The sequence below is a fragment of the Eufriesea mexicana genome, unplaced genomic scaffold (assembly GCF_001483705.2).
Source record: "Eufriesea mexicana isolate 0111107269 unplaced genomic scaffold, ASM148370v2 scaffold115, whole genome shotgun sequence".
Taxonomy (NCBI): Eukaryota; Metazoa; Arthropoda; class Insecta; order Hymenoptera; family Apidae; genus Eufriesea; species Eufriesea mexicana.
This window is the reverse complement of record NW_016908277.1, coordinates 33,968-54,771: the sequence shown is the minus strand read 5'-3', so window position 1 is coordinate 54,771 and position 20,804 is coordinate 33,968. Positions and strand designations below refer to the sequence as shown.

At 34.4% G+C, this 20,804-nt stretch overlaps 1 protein-coding gene across 1 annotated transcript in view; it reads right to left on the bottom strand.

The window, feature by feature from the left end:
• The window catches only part of LOC108554904 (cyclic nucleotide-gated cation channel alpha-3), a gene marked incomplete at its 3' end in the record, with an annotated part of 308,264 nt that extends 291,445 nt beyond the window's left edge, over positions 1–16,819 (bottom strand). The window contains exons 1-2 of the mRNA XM_017910317.1: positions 16,709–16,819; positions 15,578–15,643 (exon numbers count right to left, since the gene is read on the bottom strand). Of these exons, the coding sequence (XP_017765806.1) occupies positions 15,578–15,643; positions 16,709–16,819 (177 nt within the window). The remainder of the gene's footprint in view (positions 1–15,577; positions 15,644–16,708) is intronic.
• Between the last annotated feature and the right edge of the window lie 3,985 nt (positions 16,820–20,804).

Genomic DNA, 20,804 nt, shown 5'->3' with positions numbered 1-20,804 from the left:
GTATATATCTATGAGATGGGTAGAGGTGATAAATAAATTAATATATCAAGTTATTATAATTAAAAGTTTGTTAATAGTAAGTTAGTGTTATCAATACAGCTGCTAATAATAATTTATTAATATTAAATTAATATATAGGTAAATATATCTGACTGAAACTGCATCTAAACTATCATTATGACAATTAATAAGATCAACTCGTGATTTACTAATTATTTTTCATCAATGATTCAATGATATATGTCTTCGAGCTCACTTTGTCTGATTTCAGATTAATAAATGTCAGATTAACATTTTTTCTTATTTATAGAGCCTTGTATACAGGTTCTATCTCTGCCAAACTCTGTATTTGTATCTCATCATAGAGATACTCCTTGAAATACGTCTATCCAAAATCTTGACTCAGTGTGCATCCTTCGTTTATTGAACGAAATGTCTGATCGACTGTCAACAAGACATTTAATTTTAAAATATACAAACGCAAGTGGAATATTCTGCTCCATATCACTCATGAGAAAAATAACATTTGAGAATTTATTCAAGAATAAAAACACTTCCAAATAGAGAGATTAAAATTTTGTCTTACTATAACTGCAATATTTAGAAAAATTAACTTATCTATTTACCTGCAATACAAATATTCCTCCACGTTTCTAATTATAATTATAAAATGAGGAAATTTAAAAATAAATTCAGAAATCAATTTTTAAAATGTTTTAAAATTGATAGTCATGAAATTGTTTAAAAAAATCGGCAGTTTTCTTAAAAATTTATTCCTCTGTTATTGAATAAGATTATTAAATAATGAAATGGTAAAGAGATATACAAATATCATTTGCAGAGGCATGTGTGCACATTCAACATTTCTGAATGTCTGTGGACAATCCCCGGACAATTGGCGAAGTTCTGGAAGATATAGACACATAACATATTATAGTACGTGAAACGCATACCATATTATAGTACGCAAAACGCGATATAACAGGCCATATGCAATATGCGAGGTAATATATGCAGATCATCTATATGCACTGTCTTAAGTCTGCAGAGCCTTTAAAAGGCACCATAATGGCGTCTCGGCCATAGATGTCGCTTTAAACTAGGAAGCTATTATAGCAATGCATAATAAGAAATGAATTATGTAAAGAAAATATACGGTGAATTGTAACCTTAACAAAATTTTTAAATAATTTAAAACAATTTTAAATTATTTCTTAAATGTAAATTTATAAAATTGGTGAAATTTATTATCGAAGACTGAATGCATTGTTTAATTATATTTTTCAGGACCGTAGCAATTTATCGAAAGGCACGAGTTTCAAAATTTTACAATTTAAAGGGAACATTATCTGTATCATTGGTTAGTTGCAAGAATGGATTCCAAGTTACAAAACTTACACGAAACAGACATATTTCATACCTCAAAACTAATAAAAGAGTTTAAGAAAGTTGGATCGTGAAGTCGTATATACGTTCCTGTGTAAGAAGCTTCGACTATAAAAGAATTTTAGATTATTTTCGAATTCAAATCATCAGAATACAACGTAACTTTGGGGAAAAGTTTCTTCGGTTTCTGGTAAGATTTGTACGAACAGTGTACCTTCCAAATTTCTTAGGTATCTTGAAACGAAATAGGAAAATATAAGATTATACTTAAATGAAAATGTTAATTAATGAAACAGATATTAACATTTCCTTTTTGAAGTGCGCGATATTTTAACTATTTCTTATTTGAGTGCACAAATATCCTATTTTCACTACCTTGACACAGTCTCATCTCTTTTAACATAATTGCACATATGTCCCTAGCCTTATCCCTATATGCATCCCTAGTCTCTATTTTAAATCCCTAGTATTCCTAATACTGAGGATAAGTATGATTATCTATGAAGAATTGAAACTTATGACAACATCGAGTAAATACCTCCTCATTTTACCTATTTATTTATATGTTTATGTGGAATGACAATTATTTTTAAAATAAATATTGTAATCAAATTCACCGAATTTTTCTTTCATCAGAATGAAACAGGATAAAGACTATTACAACCAAAATAAAAATATAAAACCATACCTGCAAATATATCTTGCTTTAATACCAAAAACTAGGCTTTTAAAATTAAATATATACTATGATATATAATCTCACAGTACATATTTAAATATCTCTTAATATTCCTCAATATGTACTGCATTTAAGTATACTACATATTTAATTAGGATATGAAATATATAAACATATAACAGGCACAATTATATATTTAAACTACTATACCTAACTATAGCTCATACTTAATATATAATATCAAACACAAATATGTACATGCAGTATACATATGTATAGTATGTATATTATTACAGATATTAAAATATGATACTAAATACACAAATAAGTAATACATTTATTAGTTTAAAAGCACTACTCCCTAGCCCTAGTAACCTGGAGTAACATAACCTCGCTAACCTTCTTATTATATAAAAATCTTAATGTATAATATCAAACACACATATGTACATAATATGTATATGCAGTATACATGTGTGTAGTATGTATATAATTACAGATATTAAAATATGATACTAAATACATGAATAAATAGTACATTTATTAATTTAAAAGCACTACTCCCTAGCCCTAGTAACCTGTAGTAACGTAACCTCGCTAACCTTCTTATTATATAATAATCTTAGTATATAATATCAAACACAAATATGTATAGTATGTATATAATTACAGATATTAAAATATGATGCTAAACTCACGAATAAATGATACACGACAATTTGTTAGTTTAAAAGCACTACTTCCTAGCCCTAGTAACCTGTAGTAACATAACCTCGCTAACCTTCTTACAGAAACAATCACCGAATCCCATCCCTAGTTCAGCTCGAAACTAATCACAATTTTCACGACTGACCTAGCTTCGTTCAATTCCCCGATCCACAAATATCTCTTCTCAGATCTGCACGACCATTCCTAATAAATTTGCCTGAACTTTTATCGGCGTCCTTTGCCACGTTCCATCGACGTTCATCGTCCCGATAGTTCAGGATCTCGCAATAAGCGATCCAGAAACGATAATCCCGCGATTCTTCACGGATGAAATGCGGCCACGACTAAAGAGCAGGTTCCCGCGCGGCAACTTCCGCTCCCGTCGATCCAACTTCCTTCCGGCTAACCCACCAATCCCTCGGCCGCGCTCCATGCGAGATTAATAAGCCACTTGATTTCACTTTACGGCCACATTCGTTCAGCGATCGTGGCGCCATCGCGAAACTCAGTTACCCGAGCGACACCTTACACGCCATTGGGACCGTGACGAGAAACTTTCACGCGTTCTTCCATACATTAACCTCTTCGCTGAGATAGCCAAGGAATTGCAAGCATTTTTGCCACGTAAGCAAAGAATTATATGTGTCGCGACAGCAACACTGAAGGTTAGACATGTCTCGCCGTACTTCTAGCGAATTAAGTTATATACCTAAATGCAAAGATGCAGAACACTTATATATGCAATTAGCAGACCCAACAAATTGGATCCACGTGCAATGGATCCACCGAAGTGAGGAATAGACATCTACTCAGAAATTACGCCATTTATTACCAAAGACAATAAGAAAAGCAAGTTTCTTGATAGTTTTTTAGTACTCGAAACGAAACTCCTTCCGATACAAACATATTCAATCGAAAAACACTACTTTTCCTTCACCAATGCCCACTCTTAACTAATCACGGAAAACCCGAGGTGACATCGGACAGAACACTATGGGACATCACAGAAATCAGTCAAAATTCAAACAGAACTCAAATAGATCACTAACAGAACAATAACAGAACTCAAATAGAACGCAAACAGAGCTCAAGCACAACGCATCTACATCACAGAAATCACTTAAACCAGAGCGCGAACCCTAGTTATATAACGCATCTACATCCTCGAAATCCCTAACCAATTATACAGTGTGATAAAGTGTACATAACCAAGGAAATGTGGTTTATTGCACAACCCAAGGTGCTCAGTATCACTTAGTGTATATTGAAAGAAAGCATTCGCCATATTTCGCTGCTTTCATATACAATTTGCAGTGGAAGTATGCGATCCTAAATCACGTACTATGCTTCCTCTAGAAGAAGACATAGCGTGTTTATATCCCCACTTCTGTTGCAGTCTACTGGCGATCACTATTGTCCGAAAACGGTGATTATATGTGATTGTATGTTGTAGAAAATATACCGGGTGTCCTGTTAATTTTGTTTATTCGAATATCTTTGCAGATGTTGGCTACGGAAGTATAATGAATATGTATAATGAGAGTAATAAAATGAACGAAGGTAAATACCTCGGAAAAGGTAAATTTTAGGTCAAACATATCTCGGTATTTTTAGACCCAAAATTCACTAGATATAGTGTATTGCATTGTTAGACTTATATATAGTTATTATTCTCTGATGAAAGATGATTAATTCGCAATAATTAGAAGAAATGGAAAAAGTGAAATGAATAGATTCAAAAATTTTGGATTACTATTGTTTTTTTCCTTTTTTTGGCTCTTGATTACTTTTTATTTCTATGAACAGTAATTTTTGTTTAATTTATACGTATGTATTATAAAATAGTTTTACACGCTAAGGAATTTTTCTGTATGAATATAATTTCGTCATCAGATAATCAGCTTTCCATTGTAACAGCATTTTTGAACTATAAAAATTTTAATATGAAAACAGGGCATTAATCATTTTTTTCGGAATTTTATTTTATAAAATGAGACATATTTTATTCCCTTTGATGTTATAATCATTGCATTATTGTGGATATAAAATGGTATATAAAATTGTAAATTATTGGCTGTCAGCAATACGTTACATTTTTGTATTTATCGGAAATTCAATTTTTTACACTATATCATGGAGTGAAGATAGAGCACATAAAGTTTCAGATAGGAAACTGTTGCAATCGATCACATAGGACGGTTTAAACGAATCGTGTAATAAAACTATTAAAATATCAAACAAGTAGGAACAACTAATAACTAATTTCGTTATTTATTAAATGTATCTGGGGTATTAATTTTACACGAGTTTATAGAAGATTTCTTTTACTCGATATTAACAAAAATATTCCTGTTATTTGAAACAAGTAAATGAAATAAAAAGGATACAAATAATGGCACGAATACTTCAATCTATAGCAATATATCACTCCAATAACTAATGAATTTTATTACGAACACTCTGCAATAAAATTTTGATGAATTCATTGAACAAAATAACTTTGGTCACTTTACTCTAAAATTCTGTTACATTTGAATTACATACTGCAATTGTTAAATTTTCACAACTAGTAATTTTCGTATACTAGTAATTTTAGTATATTATATTTGAAAATAAGATATAAAAAAGTTATATAATGCCGAGAAACGATACTCTGTTGATTATGTCTGACTATAGCGTATGCCACTATCACTTGCGTCCCCTCTTCTATTTTGAATTCCCTCTTGTTTCCATATTGAGTAGCTACGTGCAATTGGGTACAGATAATTCAAACAGAATGACCAAAATTCTCAAATACGTATAACCTTACTAATAATTTTAAATATAAATATTAATAATTCGAATGTAAATTAATAAACTATAAAATATAAACATCCATTTAGTATTTGTTTCATTAAATAATTATTTTCCGTTAATGACCAATATTCTTTAGTACGTATAACCTCACTAATAATTTTAAATATAAATATTAATAATTCGAATGTAAATTAATAAACTATAAAATATAAGCATCCATTTAGTATTCGTTTCATTAAATAATTATTTTCTCTTATTTTCTTCGCATTTTACTATTACTACGTATTATACGAACTTCTAATTTAAAAACACATTACTGACTTACCCTAATGAACTAATTTTAACGACTCAAATATCATTACTGCAATTTCTTCGGCAATTAAAAATTTTAACGAGTCTGGTAATCAATTCTCCTCGGCAGTATGAACAGTCTCGGATATTTTAGAACCTAATTATACTTCATTACTCAAACAAATGAAAGGCACTTCGATATTCAACCAAGCAAATTACACTTCAGCATACAAACGTACTCAGTTACAGTTTAACTTCCAACTAACTTTTATCGACGAAACAAGAGTAGTTTCAAAATACCCGCTGCTCTTATAGCTACGTAACTACCACTAAAATGCACTCGAACTCGCTGCATAATTACTCTTCGATATTAATTATAACGTTCGATAAAGAAAAAGACATTACGAAAATAGAAGATACTGTAGAATGGCGAAAACTGGTTCTGAGACACCAAAAATCGACAAAACAATAAGAACGGAATAACACGAACTCAAAACTCATAAAACTAATTTAACTTAGGAAAAGAACAGCAAGATAACGAAACGAAAACACACAAAGACGCACTCTAATTTAACTCTCTTTCGTGCTGGTCACAATTGATTTCCAAGGACTCTGTTTTGATCGTCAAGGACTATGCTTTTGTGCTTTTCTTAACCTACGCTTCACCTGCCTATAAGGACCTCGCAACTTAATTTTGCTACCCAAAATAACTTTTTCATTTGCTTCTAGAAAATATTGATCGGTTTATAATTTGTTTTCGTTGACAATGGCCGATTCGCGATTTCTTTCCGAAATAGTATCCTACAATACGAACACGAGACTCTTCAGAATCTGATATTTCTTAATTTAATCGATTAATTCAGCAACCTAGAAGATTCCCAAAGCCCTCGGCTAACAGGAAAAACCTGCTGGCTCAAAAATTTTGACTTTAATGGAACTTCGTTCGAATGCAGTGCATAATGAAGTACACAACGAAAGCTTCCACTTTATCGTGGCTCCGTATAAAGTTTAGACTCTATTTCCATGGATCAAGCAACGTAATAAATTTTTTCTGTTAAACAATTTCCCCATAACTTTGCCTGTTAAAAATTTATGAAGCAAAACGGCAAAAGACTTCACCCATGTAGAAATTATGCATTGTGAACGAAACTTTTCTGGAATATGGTGGGGTGTAAAAATGTGAGTAACTTTGGCGGTTAAAGTTTTATTTGATGTAACGTCATCAACGAAGTGACAGCTTTGACGATCGACTTTGTCCCTTTACAGCGAATTTCTATTGAGAAAACCTGTTCCTCGTGGATTTCGTTATGCTCTATGATTATATGAATGTATTGAAATCAGAATTTTTGAGCTCGCTGATTTTTCATCTGATTGTAAGTCGACAAATAAAAGGAAAATGCAAATCGTTAATTTTATGTGGAATCTTAAGAATATTATTTTAAATATCATGAAATATTTATAAAAATATTTATAAATATAAGACATGAATTATGTTGAATTTATTTTAATATTATGCTAAGGTATGTAGATTTTATATGTGGAGTGTTATTTTTAAATGAATAGATTCTTAACATATGATCTATAATACAAAGATCAATTCTGTATCATGAAATAATAATGGAAAGACTGTATAAATGAATTGAATTTTTTAAAATATGTAAACATTGTCATAAAATGGACAAAATTTGCCACTTTTGAAAGTGAGAATCCTTGAAATTAGAATTAATAAAGAATTCACTATGTGAAGACAGAGATTAGTGGTATAGGTCAGTGTTTGGATAGCAGAGAAGAAAATTATTACCTCAGAAAGATGAGTCATGCAATAAGGTACTTGAAAAAGGAAATACTACTTAATTCCTTTATTTTGTATTATAACTAGAAGAACTTTGTCGCTTACTATTAACAATTTCGTTAATTTCTTTATAAATGATACTGACTTGCAGTTAGGGATCAGAAACTAGAAATTCTGAATGCACGAGATCTTCTCCAACCCTGAATAGAACTAAACTGACCCCACGTTTATGTCTCTGCCACGTGTCTCAAATATCCTCGCATGAACGTCGCGCATATGGGTGGAACCTCGTTTTCCTATCGTTCTTACCCAAGTCATATTTGCTGTGTACTCGTAAATTTAATCTTCCTTACTTCCTGCCAACAACCTGTCTCGTTAGAACGTTACCTTCATTTATCTGTGTTTGTAGAAACTAAAAGAAAAAACATACAATGAATACAGTGATGAAAAGATACCTCAATATCCTTCAGCTAAATAGAGCCAAAGCTTCACTTTGCATGTAATATTTGCAAAATCTACAAATTGAAAATATTTTAGACAAAGATCCTTTTTTCTTTATTTCTACGCAAATTTATATTAACAAAATAATTGTATAACATAAAAAATATTTTTTCTCTACCTTTGTAATGTGTATAAATAGTAAAAATATTTTTATATTCACAAATGCAAGTATTTTAGACAAAGATCCTCCTATTTTAGACTGTTTCTTTATTTCCAAAAAAATCTGTACTAATATAATAATTGATCAGCATACAAAATATTAATTCTCCATCTTTGTAATATGTAAAAATAGTAAAAATATTTTTATATTCACAAATGCAAGTATTTTAGATAAAGATCTTCCTATTTTAGTCTATTGTTTCTTTATTTCCAAGAAAATCTGTACTAATATAATAATTGATCAGCATACAAAGTATTAATTCTCCATCTTTGTAATATGTAAAAATAGTAAAAATATTTTTATATTCACAAATGTAAGTATTTTAGACAAAGATCCTCCTATTTTCCTCTATTTTCCCTTTATTTCTAAGAAAATTTGTATTAACACAATAATTGAGCAACATAAAAGGTATTAAAAAATAACATTAAATTCTCCATCTTTGTAATGAATAAAAATATTTTCTTTTTTTGTTACAATTACATATATAGCTTTTACATGAAGGACGTTGTACATGAAAGCCAGAAGAAATGTAAAATGTATACTGGAACATGACTTACGTGTTAATATTGATATGTATAAACAGTATAAAATAAAAACCAATTGCAAATACAATCTGCATATGTGGTTAATGAACAACTGTCGACCTCACCTATTCTTTTCTCTGTGTATTGAAATAAATGAACAAATATTAATGAAATATAGTTATTATAATATGGATAAAATGCTATAAATACAGAATCTAATTAAACGATTAAAAATCTACCCTTTCGGCCATGATGGGTTTAGTATTAATAGCGACCAAAATATGAAATATTACAGCACTATGTAATTTACAGTGTGTATGAGTTAACCTGTATAATAAGTTCTCACGAAAATATTTCAACGTTTATTCGCACTTCAATGTATATATGCAATATTCATTTAACGGAATTCTATACGGTTTCACGCAACCAGAACGATGTGTGTGGAGAAATATCTCGTTGTCCATCGCTCAGGGTGAATACGACAATTCGTTATGTTCCTAACTCTGTTGTATATTGGAAAGTAGAATTAATTACCAAACCGTTGAAATAACGATACAAGCATTATATGTTTAACCCATTCAACGTTTATGTGGATATCATTTATTTCAAAATATTCTGAACTATAAGTTAGGAGAGTGTCTGTACGGACTGTGAAGTGAAAATTTTGTTGGAAACAAATACAATGCAATTAAACAGGATGGAATGTTATCACAGGTTCATAAAATTTGTCTTCTGTGAAAAATATGAAGATCAAGGAATTTATATATAATATAAATATAGAATATAAATATATGAAATATTTTGATATATTTTGCACATAACTGCATTATGTATATTACATAATATATTTTATATGTGACTATGTTACATATAATAGTGTTATAATGATATACATTATTATAGGCAATATTATAACTACATTTTGTGACATAATTAGATGAAATAATTTTCTTTGGAACCATTCCAATCAAATTTGTATTAGCAATATTGAAATAATTTCATGTTTTGGTTTATACGCGAATTTTGTTTTTCTTACTATCTTTTTACATTGTTTCCTTTGAATCTTGTAAACCAGAAATAAGGAATAAAATTCGTATATAAAGAGACTTACTTTTCTAAGGAATTTTGTTTCAAAATTTCAATGCATATATATGGCAGAATTTACTTTCTATAGCTGCATGTTTATCTTGAAATTTTATCTTTACAATTTAACTTTGAATTTTGATCAGCTTCAGATAGCAATACAACGTTATTGTACATAAAATTATAATAAAGAATATACTGATTTGATGAGTTTCTTAAACTTTGTTCTGTTAAACTTCATTTATAATTTTGTTACACTTTTTATGTAACTTTTATATACTTCTGTTATAATTTACCATGCTACATAATTATTGTATTTTATATCTCATTTTAAAAAATTGTGTTTTATCCGGTATGTAAATAATTATCTAAAATGCAAATGAAATTATTTCTATTTCTCTTAATTTCTAAATAATTGTTTTTAATAGAAATTTAACCTGTATATCGCTATCTCCTCCACAAACACATCATAAATGAGGTATTTCGTTACATTTTTATATGCAATGCACATAAGTTGATATTCCTCAAACGAAAGTCACGCAACGTTTAATATTTTAAATTAAAAATATTATCTCTATCGTTTCATGTAACATTGTAGCCATTAAGCTAAAAAAAAGGAACAAATATTTACTAATGTAACATAGAAATGACTCTCTTTTTAATTATAATCTTTATGGTTTGGACTAGTCATCACGCGGTACAGAGCATAATAATTTATCTACTTAAATTAATTTAAAACGTCATACGAAAAAACACCTTATTTATAGTTATTCGTCCTTCCATCCAATTTAATTTTCCTCATAGTCTATATACGAATTCATACATTTATAAAAGGAATATGAAATAATAACCTTATAACATGTATCTATTAATTATTTTAGAATATCGAATTTACAATTTAAACATATAAATATATAATATATATTGAGTCTGGAAAAAGAGAAGAAATATTTAATAGAACTATTTTCCAATATAGAAAGAAATACGTATTTATTGTCCTTCTATCCAATTTCCAATAATTGAAATGACCGCTAAAATATCTCAGACGCCATATTTCTTTATTAGTCTATCCTTTCCTACCAATTCTACCAACTTATATTCGCGCAACCATTAAAAGAGATATGAAATCTAAATCGACTATACGCCACCTATAATTCCCCAGCATCGGCAACGAAGGTTACGACGAATCTAACCTACGTCCGTACAGAAAACAATCACCATCGAATTAAAACGAAAGCACCTGCGAACACGCTTCGCCGAAGGAGCCAATCATCGCGCGACGCTATAAAACGCGGAAAAAACGTCGTATCGAACTCGAGCGCTCGACCCAGCATCCTATCTCGAAAGAGTTAATACCGTTTAATGGCGGGACATTAATACAACACGCAGCGACGTCGTTGGATTAAACTACTTCGATGGTAGTTCGGCGTCCGTAACGAGCTACTAAGTACCTAACGATCGTATATATACGCATACTCACGACTACACACACATAAACACTGTATACATACGTGCACGTATGCACGAAGAGATAGAAACGCCATAGATTTCGTAATACGTACCCACACTGATGGCCGAGCACGTTGCTACCGCTGCTCATCTCATCTGTGGCACAGGCCGAAACACGAACGAACGGGAACGTCCTGGCTGCTAGGATGCACCGTCGCGAAATCGATCGAAAATAACGTAGGCTGTATCCTCGATCGATCATCGAGCAAGATTCGACGCCGATCGAGCAACGGCACTGCTACGTCACGGTACGACACTCGCGGGAAAAAATGTATATTCTTTCGTGGCTCGTTGCGATACTGCCGGCAACAGCGACAGTGGCGACGACACCGGCCGGTCACACATTCACACCGAGTCGCCGCGATGCACGACGGTTGACGCGAAGACACTTCGGTACACCTCCTCCTTCTCCACCTCCTCCTCGTGTCTCCTATACGTGTGTTCCCTCGCAACAAGTTGAGTTTACCCTTGAATCGAACTCATCGAGGACCCAATGATCGTTGCCGCCTAATACACCGGGTCTACGACGGACACTTTTGTTCCGGAGCAACGTGTTGAAGGTTATGGAATGTTGTGGCGTGACTCTCGATACTGACGATACAGCCAATAGGACGCCGTCGAGACGAGCTCGTGCTTCGAGCGATCGTGGTGGAGCCGTCGGTGAGTTTTTTTTGCGCGTTCGACCGTTAATGTTTACGTGTCGTTAGAGTGGAAGTCTGTGAGGAACTCGAGTCTGGACTCGTTCGCAAGCAGCGTCTCCGATATCAAAACTTGTACGATTTGGTTCGTCGTTCAGCTGAATCGTTTTTATCGTTCATGGAAACGTAGCTATTCGCGCGTGTGACAGCAGTGTATCTCGATTCGCCGAGAGGTTATGTGTGTGTACAGCATCGAAAATTTTGGTGATCGTACTTAACCGAAGAAATCGCTATGGAAATATTCGATATAAATGTTCCTGCGTGTCGCGTTCTTCTCAATAAGGAGATTCTTTCGATGTCGATGACTGATGCTTATTGTTTAGAAGACACTTGGTAATTGCGTTACGATTTGTCGCCGCGCGATTTACTATGCTGTTAATCGATGAAGTTTCAAAGTGCGTGACATTCGTGATGGAAAATCGTGTCGATACAAAACGTGTGCAATGGTCGTTCACGCGGAAATCGAGTACGAACGTGTCAATATGTTTCTTATCGTTTCTTCGTTCGCTTATTTTTACGGACACCGTCGGTAGGAGCGTGCAATTATACGTTCAATTAGATCCGTCGGCGAGGATTCTTCCTCAAATTTTCACGCTGCCTGCGCGATATTTATTTCCTCGATTAGTTCTTCCCTTGAAAGTGAAAGGTTAAGGTCATCGGCGGCACACGAATCACGTTCGTTGCATCGCAAAAATACGATACGTTTCATCGAATGATATCGATTCGCGTGTTGCACAATCTCGCGTAACTTTTTGGCTGATCTGTCGAGAAACGACAGCCTCGCCGCGTATGTGACTGTTTTACATCCAAGCAACACGTGTGTACCTCTTCATTGTTCCTCTTAAAGGTTGCTTGCCCGACACTCTCTCCTTTCATTGACACAATCGTTAATCTCTTCGAGCAGCTTCATTACGGAACAGCTAACCGGTAGCATCGACGTTTCTCGCGGACAAGGGCCCGGATAGATAAAAAGCAGCTTGCTCGTCGAGAAATTTAGCCTTGGCTCGAGCGGAATATGCTCACACTAACGAATCTCGTCACCTTCGTCCGAGATGATCCCCTTAAACGACGTGACCAGAACCGTCGCGAAACTCGATCGCTTAAAGTGACTTACAAAGGAATGCACGTTGGGCAGTGATGTACGATTATCATCGCGGGCCACGTTCTCATCGTCGCCTCGACTCATCAGGCACCGCTGTTAGTCGATGTTCGTCGACTAGCTCGAGGCTTCCTCCGCGACACTGTTTCCGTTTTTCCAACACGGTGAACACTGATAGACGAACTTCCTCATCCAATCATCGTCTTTCTGAGACACTTCAAATGGTCGTGAACGCAACCCGCGAAGCTCGTGTCGCGATGCCACGGAATCGAGGTTAACTCGCTCGGCGTGAACTTCCACCGGTCTTTGTGCACGTTCCACGCAGCAAATCGAAGACCTTGCGACGCCGTCGTCGCTGTCACGCGTTCAAGAGAACGTCAAGCGTGTCCTCGTCACATGATCCGCCGACTGCGATGCTCGCCTCGTTTCGGTACGAACGGAGCGTTGCGGGACGAACGGGCAGCTCGGAGGCTGTGCAGGTTAGAACAAGGGGCGCGAATCGTCGCTCGCGGATCAAATGAGAGAAAGAGAGAAAAAGAGAAAGGAAAAAAGGAAAAGAGAATGGTACGCCGGTTTCTCCTCCTTCGTTGCCCGGGGAGCGGCTATGGCGGCGGCCTGGCTCTTACTGCTGCTTCCCTCGGCGCGGGGGTGGCCGAAAGGTGTCGGTTGCTCGCGGGTTGAAGGGGGAACGATTATCTCGCAGCATCCCCATCGCGCAGGACCAGTTCGTGCGACGTAACGTCCATGTTGGACGGAGACGCCGAGTAGTTGACAGAGGGAATGAAAGAGGGCGCTGGTTGAAGGGAGACGCGAATGGCGGACGGCGGAGACGGAAGGGAGGTGACTGATCGTGAGAGCGACGGTGAGTGAGCCGTGGCGTAGGCTCGGGAGCGAGATGCTAGAAGGAAAACGGGCTGAAAAGTGGAACTGAGAGGAAACGAGGTTTGGAGAGAGATGGCTGAGGGAGGAAAGGAAACGGTTTGGACAGGGTTGGTTGGAGAAAGAGGTAGTCGGTTAAGGGGATGGAGAAGGAGGCGTACGAGCAGGAGAATGTTGGAACAGACGAGTGAGTCGGATGGAGATGAAAGATGGCTGCGGGTTGGAGAGAGAGGGGAGATTGGAGAGCAGTGGCGATTGAAGAGGGATGACGAGAGGAAGCATGAAACGGAGGGAATAGGTGTGGATTAAGGAACGACGAGAATGAGGTGAAGGACAAAAAACAATGGGGCAGAGAGGGAGCGATGATAAGGAGAGAGAGAGAAATGATGGAAGCATAAGGTCGAGGGAAGAAGCAGAAAAGAAGGCAGTGGATATATCTCTTTTGTCGAGGCAACGTGAAATATGCGACGGAGAAGGAGGCAAGATTAGAGGAGTTCAGAAAGATACGACGAGGTTTTAATCGCTGCATGATGACCGTACTGGAGACAGAAAAATTTTTATAAATCGCCAGCCGGCCGGATGCGAACGACAACTGAAGTGACAAAAAGCGGGTCCTTGAAGAAGGCACTTAGAATGAGAAGGTAGGCACGAAATGAATAGGAAACTGTGACGATGCGATGTAGAATAAGAGAGACGGGCAAACACTCTTCTATTTCAACGCTGCGTGACACGGATACGAATAGCGAGCAGAACCCTGGAAACACCGAAGATTCGAAGGGGAAAAAGCAAGGTTCGAACGATATCTTATACTCTGTAATACCGACCAATTAAGACGCAAGGGTGCGTAGCCTATTATTTCAGAAATTCTTGTGTTCCAATTTTCCAGGAAATAATTACAGCGCATGATCACTGTGAAAATTATTTTCATTCATTTTATTTCTTTTAATCATTAATTAATGCATACATATATATATTTATATAATAATATGTATTTTGTATATAAGAATATGCAAGATACTACAAAATATTATAATATTATAGTATAATAATAATTCAGTATAATAATATATTCAATTATGAGAAAAAAATAAAATAAAATTTACTAGCAATAAGTAAGTCTTATTAGTAAATATTATGTACAAATGTAAAATACTAGAAAATGTTATGATATTATAATATTATAATATTATAATACTGTATAGTACTGTATAATATCAATACTGCAATTATGGTACTGTATAATACTATTCAGTATTATGAAAAAATGCATGTGCAAATAGTGAGAACAGGTTTCTATTTATCGTTAGAAGCAACAAGTTCCTACTGCAAGATTTTATTTTACGAATATATTTTATTCAGATTTTCGAGTCTTATGGTTGCATCTATAAATATCAATAGAGGAACATTTATAGGAAAGCTGCATAAGCGTTAACACGGGGAACGGAAATTGTAGAATTATTGCATCTCTATACCGTTTGATACTGATCTTGAATTGCACATCCAATCTGATCTTCAGGAGCAAATACTGGTTTTGTAGCCTGAAATTTGAGCATACATGAATAAATATCAACTGAATGCAAAATAACAAGTTTAATAAAAAAAATGCTATATCAGACTGAAGTAATTAAAAGTGGAGTAATTAATTGGTATCGCCGAGTGTATATTTTCTAGGAAATATTATCGATTTCAAGGTGTTTCAAATTGACTGGAATGCGATGAAATCAGTAGTACAAACAAGAATAAAGTAGTCTCCGGGTAAACCATCGATTAATTCTCTTTTCATTAATACACGTTTTAATGAATAAAATACGATATTATAAATGTACCAATAGAATAAATTGAAACTGAATTTAAGGCTATGTTCGTTGAATTTTAGTGAAGATTTTATATTTTAATATATTTAATTTATTTAAGATATTTTATATTTTAACGAGTGTAGATATTTTTATGCCTAATAACTTTAATTCCTTAATTACTATTATTTTGTAAGCAGCAAAAATGAGTTGTTAAAATATTAATTATAATATTAATTATAAGCTGCATATCTGCATATTCACGTTCATTTTATACATTGCAAGATTTTTATATTTTTTAACCAAGTAAAATAAGTACTATCACACTTCTGTAACATAATTTCTTCTGTAATTTCGGATTTAATTGTTAATTATATTTTTAGAGTAACTGGAATTTTTGCAAAATCTCCACGAATTTCAAAAGGCGCGTTAACGTTGAACGTAACGTCATATTTTACCTGGTGCAGATGCTTCATTTAATTTTATAAAATTCCCTAATTATAATTCCACTAACTAATGATTACATAAACTCTCCACGAATTGTGTAGAAACGCAAAATTGCGTAAATTCGTGCACTTTATTTACACATCGCCAAAAATAATTTACTATCGCAAATGAATAGGATCAAAAGCAGAATAGTAACTTCGTAATTATTGTAATTTATCATAATTACTTGTATCTCGTGTGACAAGCAATCCACTGAAATTCTGCAAAAATAGAAGCTAATTCTTCTTGAAAAAATGAGTTGCAAATGAGGAATAAAGTTTGAACAAGGCCTCGTTTTCGAGAAAATCAATTTTGGAAGTTTACCAAGCACTTTACTCGTATCTCGTTTTCATGAGCTATAGTATGCACTTCATTTTCCATTGTAGTTACTAAAGTACCAACATGAACCATGAAAAATGTCGAATAAGATGACATTTTTACTTTCTAAAACTTTTAAATTATATCTTGTAAGTTTTGGATACTATTACCTATACTGTTGCATAAGTTTAAATCTTTCCTAATATACTGTAATTTTCCATCTTTCTGCAATTTCTGTAATCTTAAATGCAAAAGGAATCTTCAAATTAGAGGTTCTCAACGCGAGGTTTATATATTCTTGAGAATCTGCGTTAAAATTTTTAAAGATACATTGTGTGATTTATGAATATACAATTTTATATCATTTCAATACATTTGCTTAATTTTATTCCTACTAATATATCATGAATATGGTTCTATCTAGATATACAAAGAGTACACCCATTGTGTACCCATTTCCAGAGCATAAGAGAAGCATAAAAGGTTGATAGATGGTTTTGAGTATCCAATATTCATTGTGTCTTTGTTATTGAGTATCAATTTGGTATAACTTCGTAAATAAAAGTCGATGCAATGTCTGTAATAGTTATAATAACTATTATACTGTAATACCTATTATTACTTATATCAGTTATAGCTATATTGGTTTTAAGTATTCAATACTCATCATGTCTTTCTTATGGAGTATCAATTTAGTATAACTTCATAAATAAAAGTTGCTGTTATATTTGTAACAATTATTAGTGATTATTAAACTAAAATAACTATAATAATTGCTACTAAAACCTAATAAATATCAATATTTCTGGTTCAAAAATTTTCTGTTATCTACCTTCATATATTAATACTATTATAAGGACTTTCCTATAAAATTTTTATGATTCTATAAAGACTAAATATTTTTATACGAATCGAACTGTTCCTCTGCTATTACTTTACCATCTTTCAATATAGTCCAAAATTCAGAGACTAATAATCACTGTAGACAGTTCATTTTAGCTACCACTCGGTACTGCTGATATTCAGTAGTATAACACCAAACAAACGAAACATAATTCGGAACAATTAATCACACGATTACCTAATTTCTTTTCTAAATCGCGTAGATTCATAAAAAATTAAAACATCCATTTTAACTCTCAAATCTGCTTCCGAAGGGAAGCCTTTTCCCCGCTCTATCCACCCTGCTGCAACGCCGACAAACCTAATTCCAATACCATGCGTGGCCCCCACGACTTCGCCTGCTGCTCCTTCCATACCAATTTTCATTCCGCACCTTCGCTAAGTAAACTCAGGCACGTAGGTTAACTGAGCACACATTGACGAAGGCGTGTAAAAAATGCAAGAGCGTTTATCGCATAAAACCCCCCATGCTCTAGATCGAAGCGTGTGTTCGCATCGCGGTGAATATTCGTTCCGCCACACCCCCAAACACCTGGCTAATAAACCTAATGTCGTGTGCGATAAGTCATGTCCGTAATCGGACCCAGGTGTGCCAATACAAACGAGCCTGCGAGGTTAGTAGACGCGCCGTGCCTTACACGTGTGCAAGCACACATTCGGCATGTAACTTCGATCCTTCTAATAAGAGGATTAGTAGCGAACAGTTGGAACGATTATAGGGAAGAAGAGTTAGCTGATGCACGGATTTCCGGCTAGAGTGTATCGAATTGTATGAAATATTCATGAAAGTTTAGTTAGTTTGACGATTTGCGCGCGTGGATTAGTACGGGGTATCGAGATGTCGCTGAGGTCGCTGGTTCTGGTAGCTGAAGTTAATGCCACGGGGTCGCTAGTAGTCACTCTCGTTCTTTACGGCGCAGCTTCATTCGACTTGGCCAGTGGAATGTAATTAAAGCGGATGGGTTTTTCGTGCAAGGGGATAGACCATTCTCTTTAGTTTCTAGCCTGAGTGCTACTCGTGATATCAAGGATGTTTGGTGAATAAGATGGCATGCAGGACTGCTCTGTTGATTTAGTATGCGCTTGTGAGAAATATTTTTATAGTTTATATGGTTATATAAATATTTTTATAGTTTAGTTGTATAATTTAACACTTTGTTGACCGGCAATTTTACACAGAAACTGTGTCATGTCACCGGCTATTATTTTGTAATTCAATCTGCAAAATCACTTTCACACGCAATATTCTATATCGCCCTGGGTTTCATAAATTGAAATAGATAATGCGAGTGCAATGACGAGTTAACTCGTCATCGGTCAACAATGTGTTAATTATACAGTTATATATTATTATATATCATATAATTATTTTTATATACGTATACAACATATGAATGCAATAATTGTTTAATTATACAGTTATATACTTATATACTTAAACTATAAGAATACTTCTCATTAGCTTACGTATATAATATTAGTATCTTTATTTTCATATTATTATTACTTTGTAATATATGTACTATGTACTATATAGTTATATCTGATATTTACCTAAATTGGTATTGGTTACCAATACTGTTATCTGTATACATCTCAGGATTGTATTTATATTTTATTATATTATTTTTCGTTATTAATTAATCAACTCTATAATATAAATTTTCCTGATACAAATGTTCTCACTCTTAGACATACCTCTTTAGCTCAAAATTCAAATATCTCCAGAGAAAAGGATATAAAGTCGCAATTGCAAAAGGTGACACGTGCAAAAATTATTCCATCCAACTGTCTTCCATACAGCCCTGAAATTTGAGAAAGAAAAAATGGTGTCATATTTTCCCATATTTGATAGGATCTTACTGTAAAATATTCCCCGAGCTGAAATTCATACGAAGTATTTATAACAATTGACCATCCTCCGTCGAGCAGACCTTTTTGCCATTTCTTCCTGCGTGAGGGACCAGATCGATGTCCAATGTACAGGAGCATGCTAGTCAGAAGAAATAATAAACTACCGGCAGCAAAACGTCAAGCGTGTCGTGACGAAATTTGTTACAGGACCGTCGAACTTGCACGATGAATAACTTGAAACAAATGTCACAGCCATGCGTCATTCGTGGACGTTATAAATCGAGCAAGGACCCTCTCTGCCAGCTCGATACGATGCTAGACACCGTTGAAACTGCCGGTAGCAATCAGCGATAACGACAATGGCAACTGCAACAACGATCTAACGAATTCAGCCACGGCGAAAGCTCGTCTAACTAGACAGCAGTGCAGGTTTCTATTTTGCACAATGATGGACGCTGATAGTAACATAATTACAATTAACAGGCACCCGACACGAGATACGGCAATCCTCTTCAGGGCCAGGAGTCTAAGTAATTAATCAGAATATCCCCATCACTGTGACCAACATTCAGGAAGTTGCCGCAACGGAGACCGCGGAAAATTTATCGATTGTTTGGCCTGGACCAAAGCTTTGAAAACAATCGTTCCCGATGCTACTACGAATCGACCTAACTCCATCAACGAGCCAACGATTCATCAACCGGTGTAGTAATTAACGAGCAACCGCCAGGCCAGTCTCCGATTCGTCCACGACCAACTTGTAGATCGATAGGTCGCACGGAGTTTCGATTTTACCTGCGTGGTAGCCATTCGATACATTTTTAAGGATTCCTATTCCTCGGTGATCGTATTCGATGTGGTTGCAAGTGTGGGTGACAAGATACGTGTGGTGAGGTAGCGAATATGATGCATTTTCCTTGAGGTATATTCGAGATAATTGTACCAGGTGCTTTGAGTCTGGTTGAATGGTAAATTTTTGGTATATTCGAATAATTTTTGGTACATAGGGTGGGTCACCACATGTTGTCATCTAGATATACGTTATTATTTTCACTCATAGCAAAAAATGAGAGAGGTATGTTCTGATGGTACTAGTTTTTCTGTAGATGAACGTGTAAAGGACATATGAAGGTCATTAATATTTCTTTAAATAGAATCATATACTTTTTATTACATCAACTGATGCTCCTTCATATTCTTTACAAGAACGTATTAACCTATTTATGTTAAAAAACCATTAGTTAAGGAGATATTTTAATTTTACTATTTGCAGAAAAGGTTCAGTATGGCGACCATTTGCATCATAACACTTTCTAAATCGATAAATTAATGATGCACTAATATT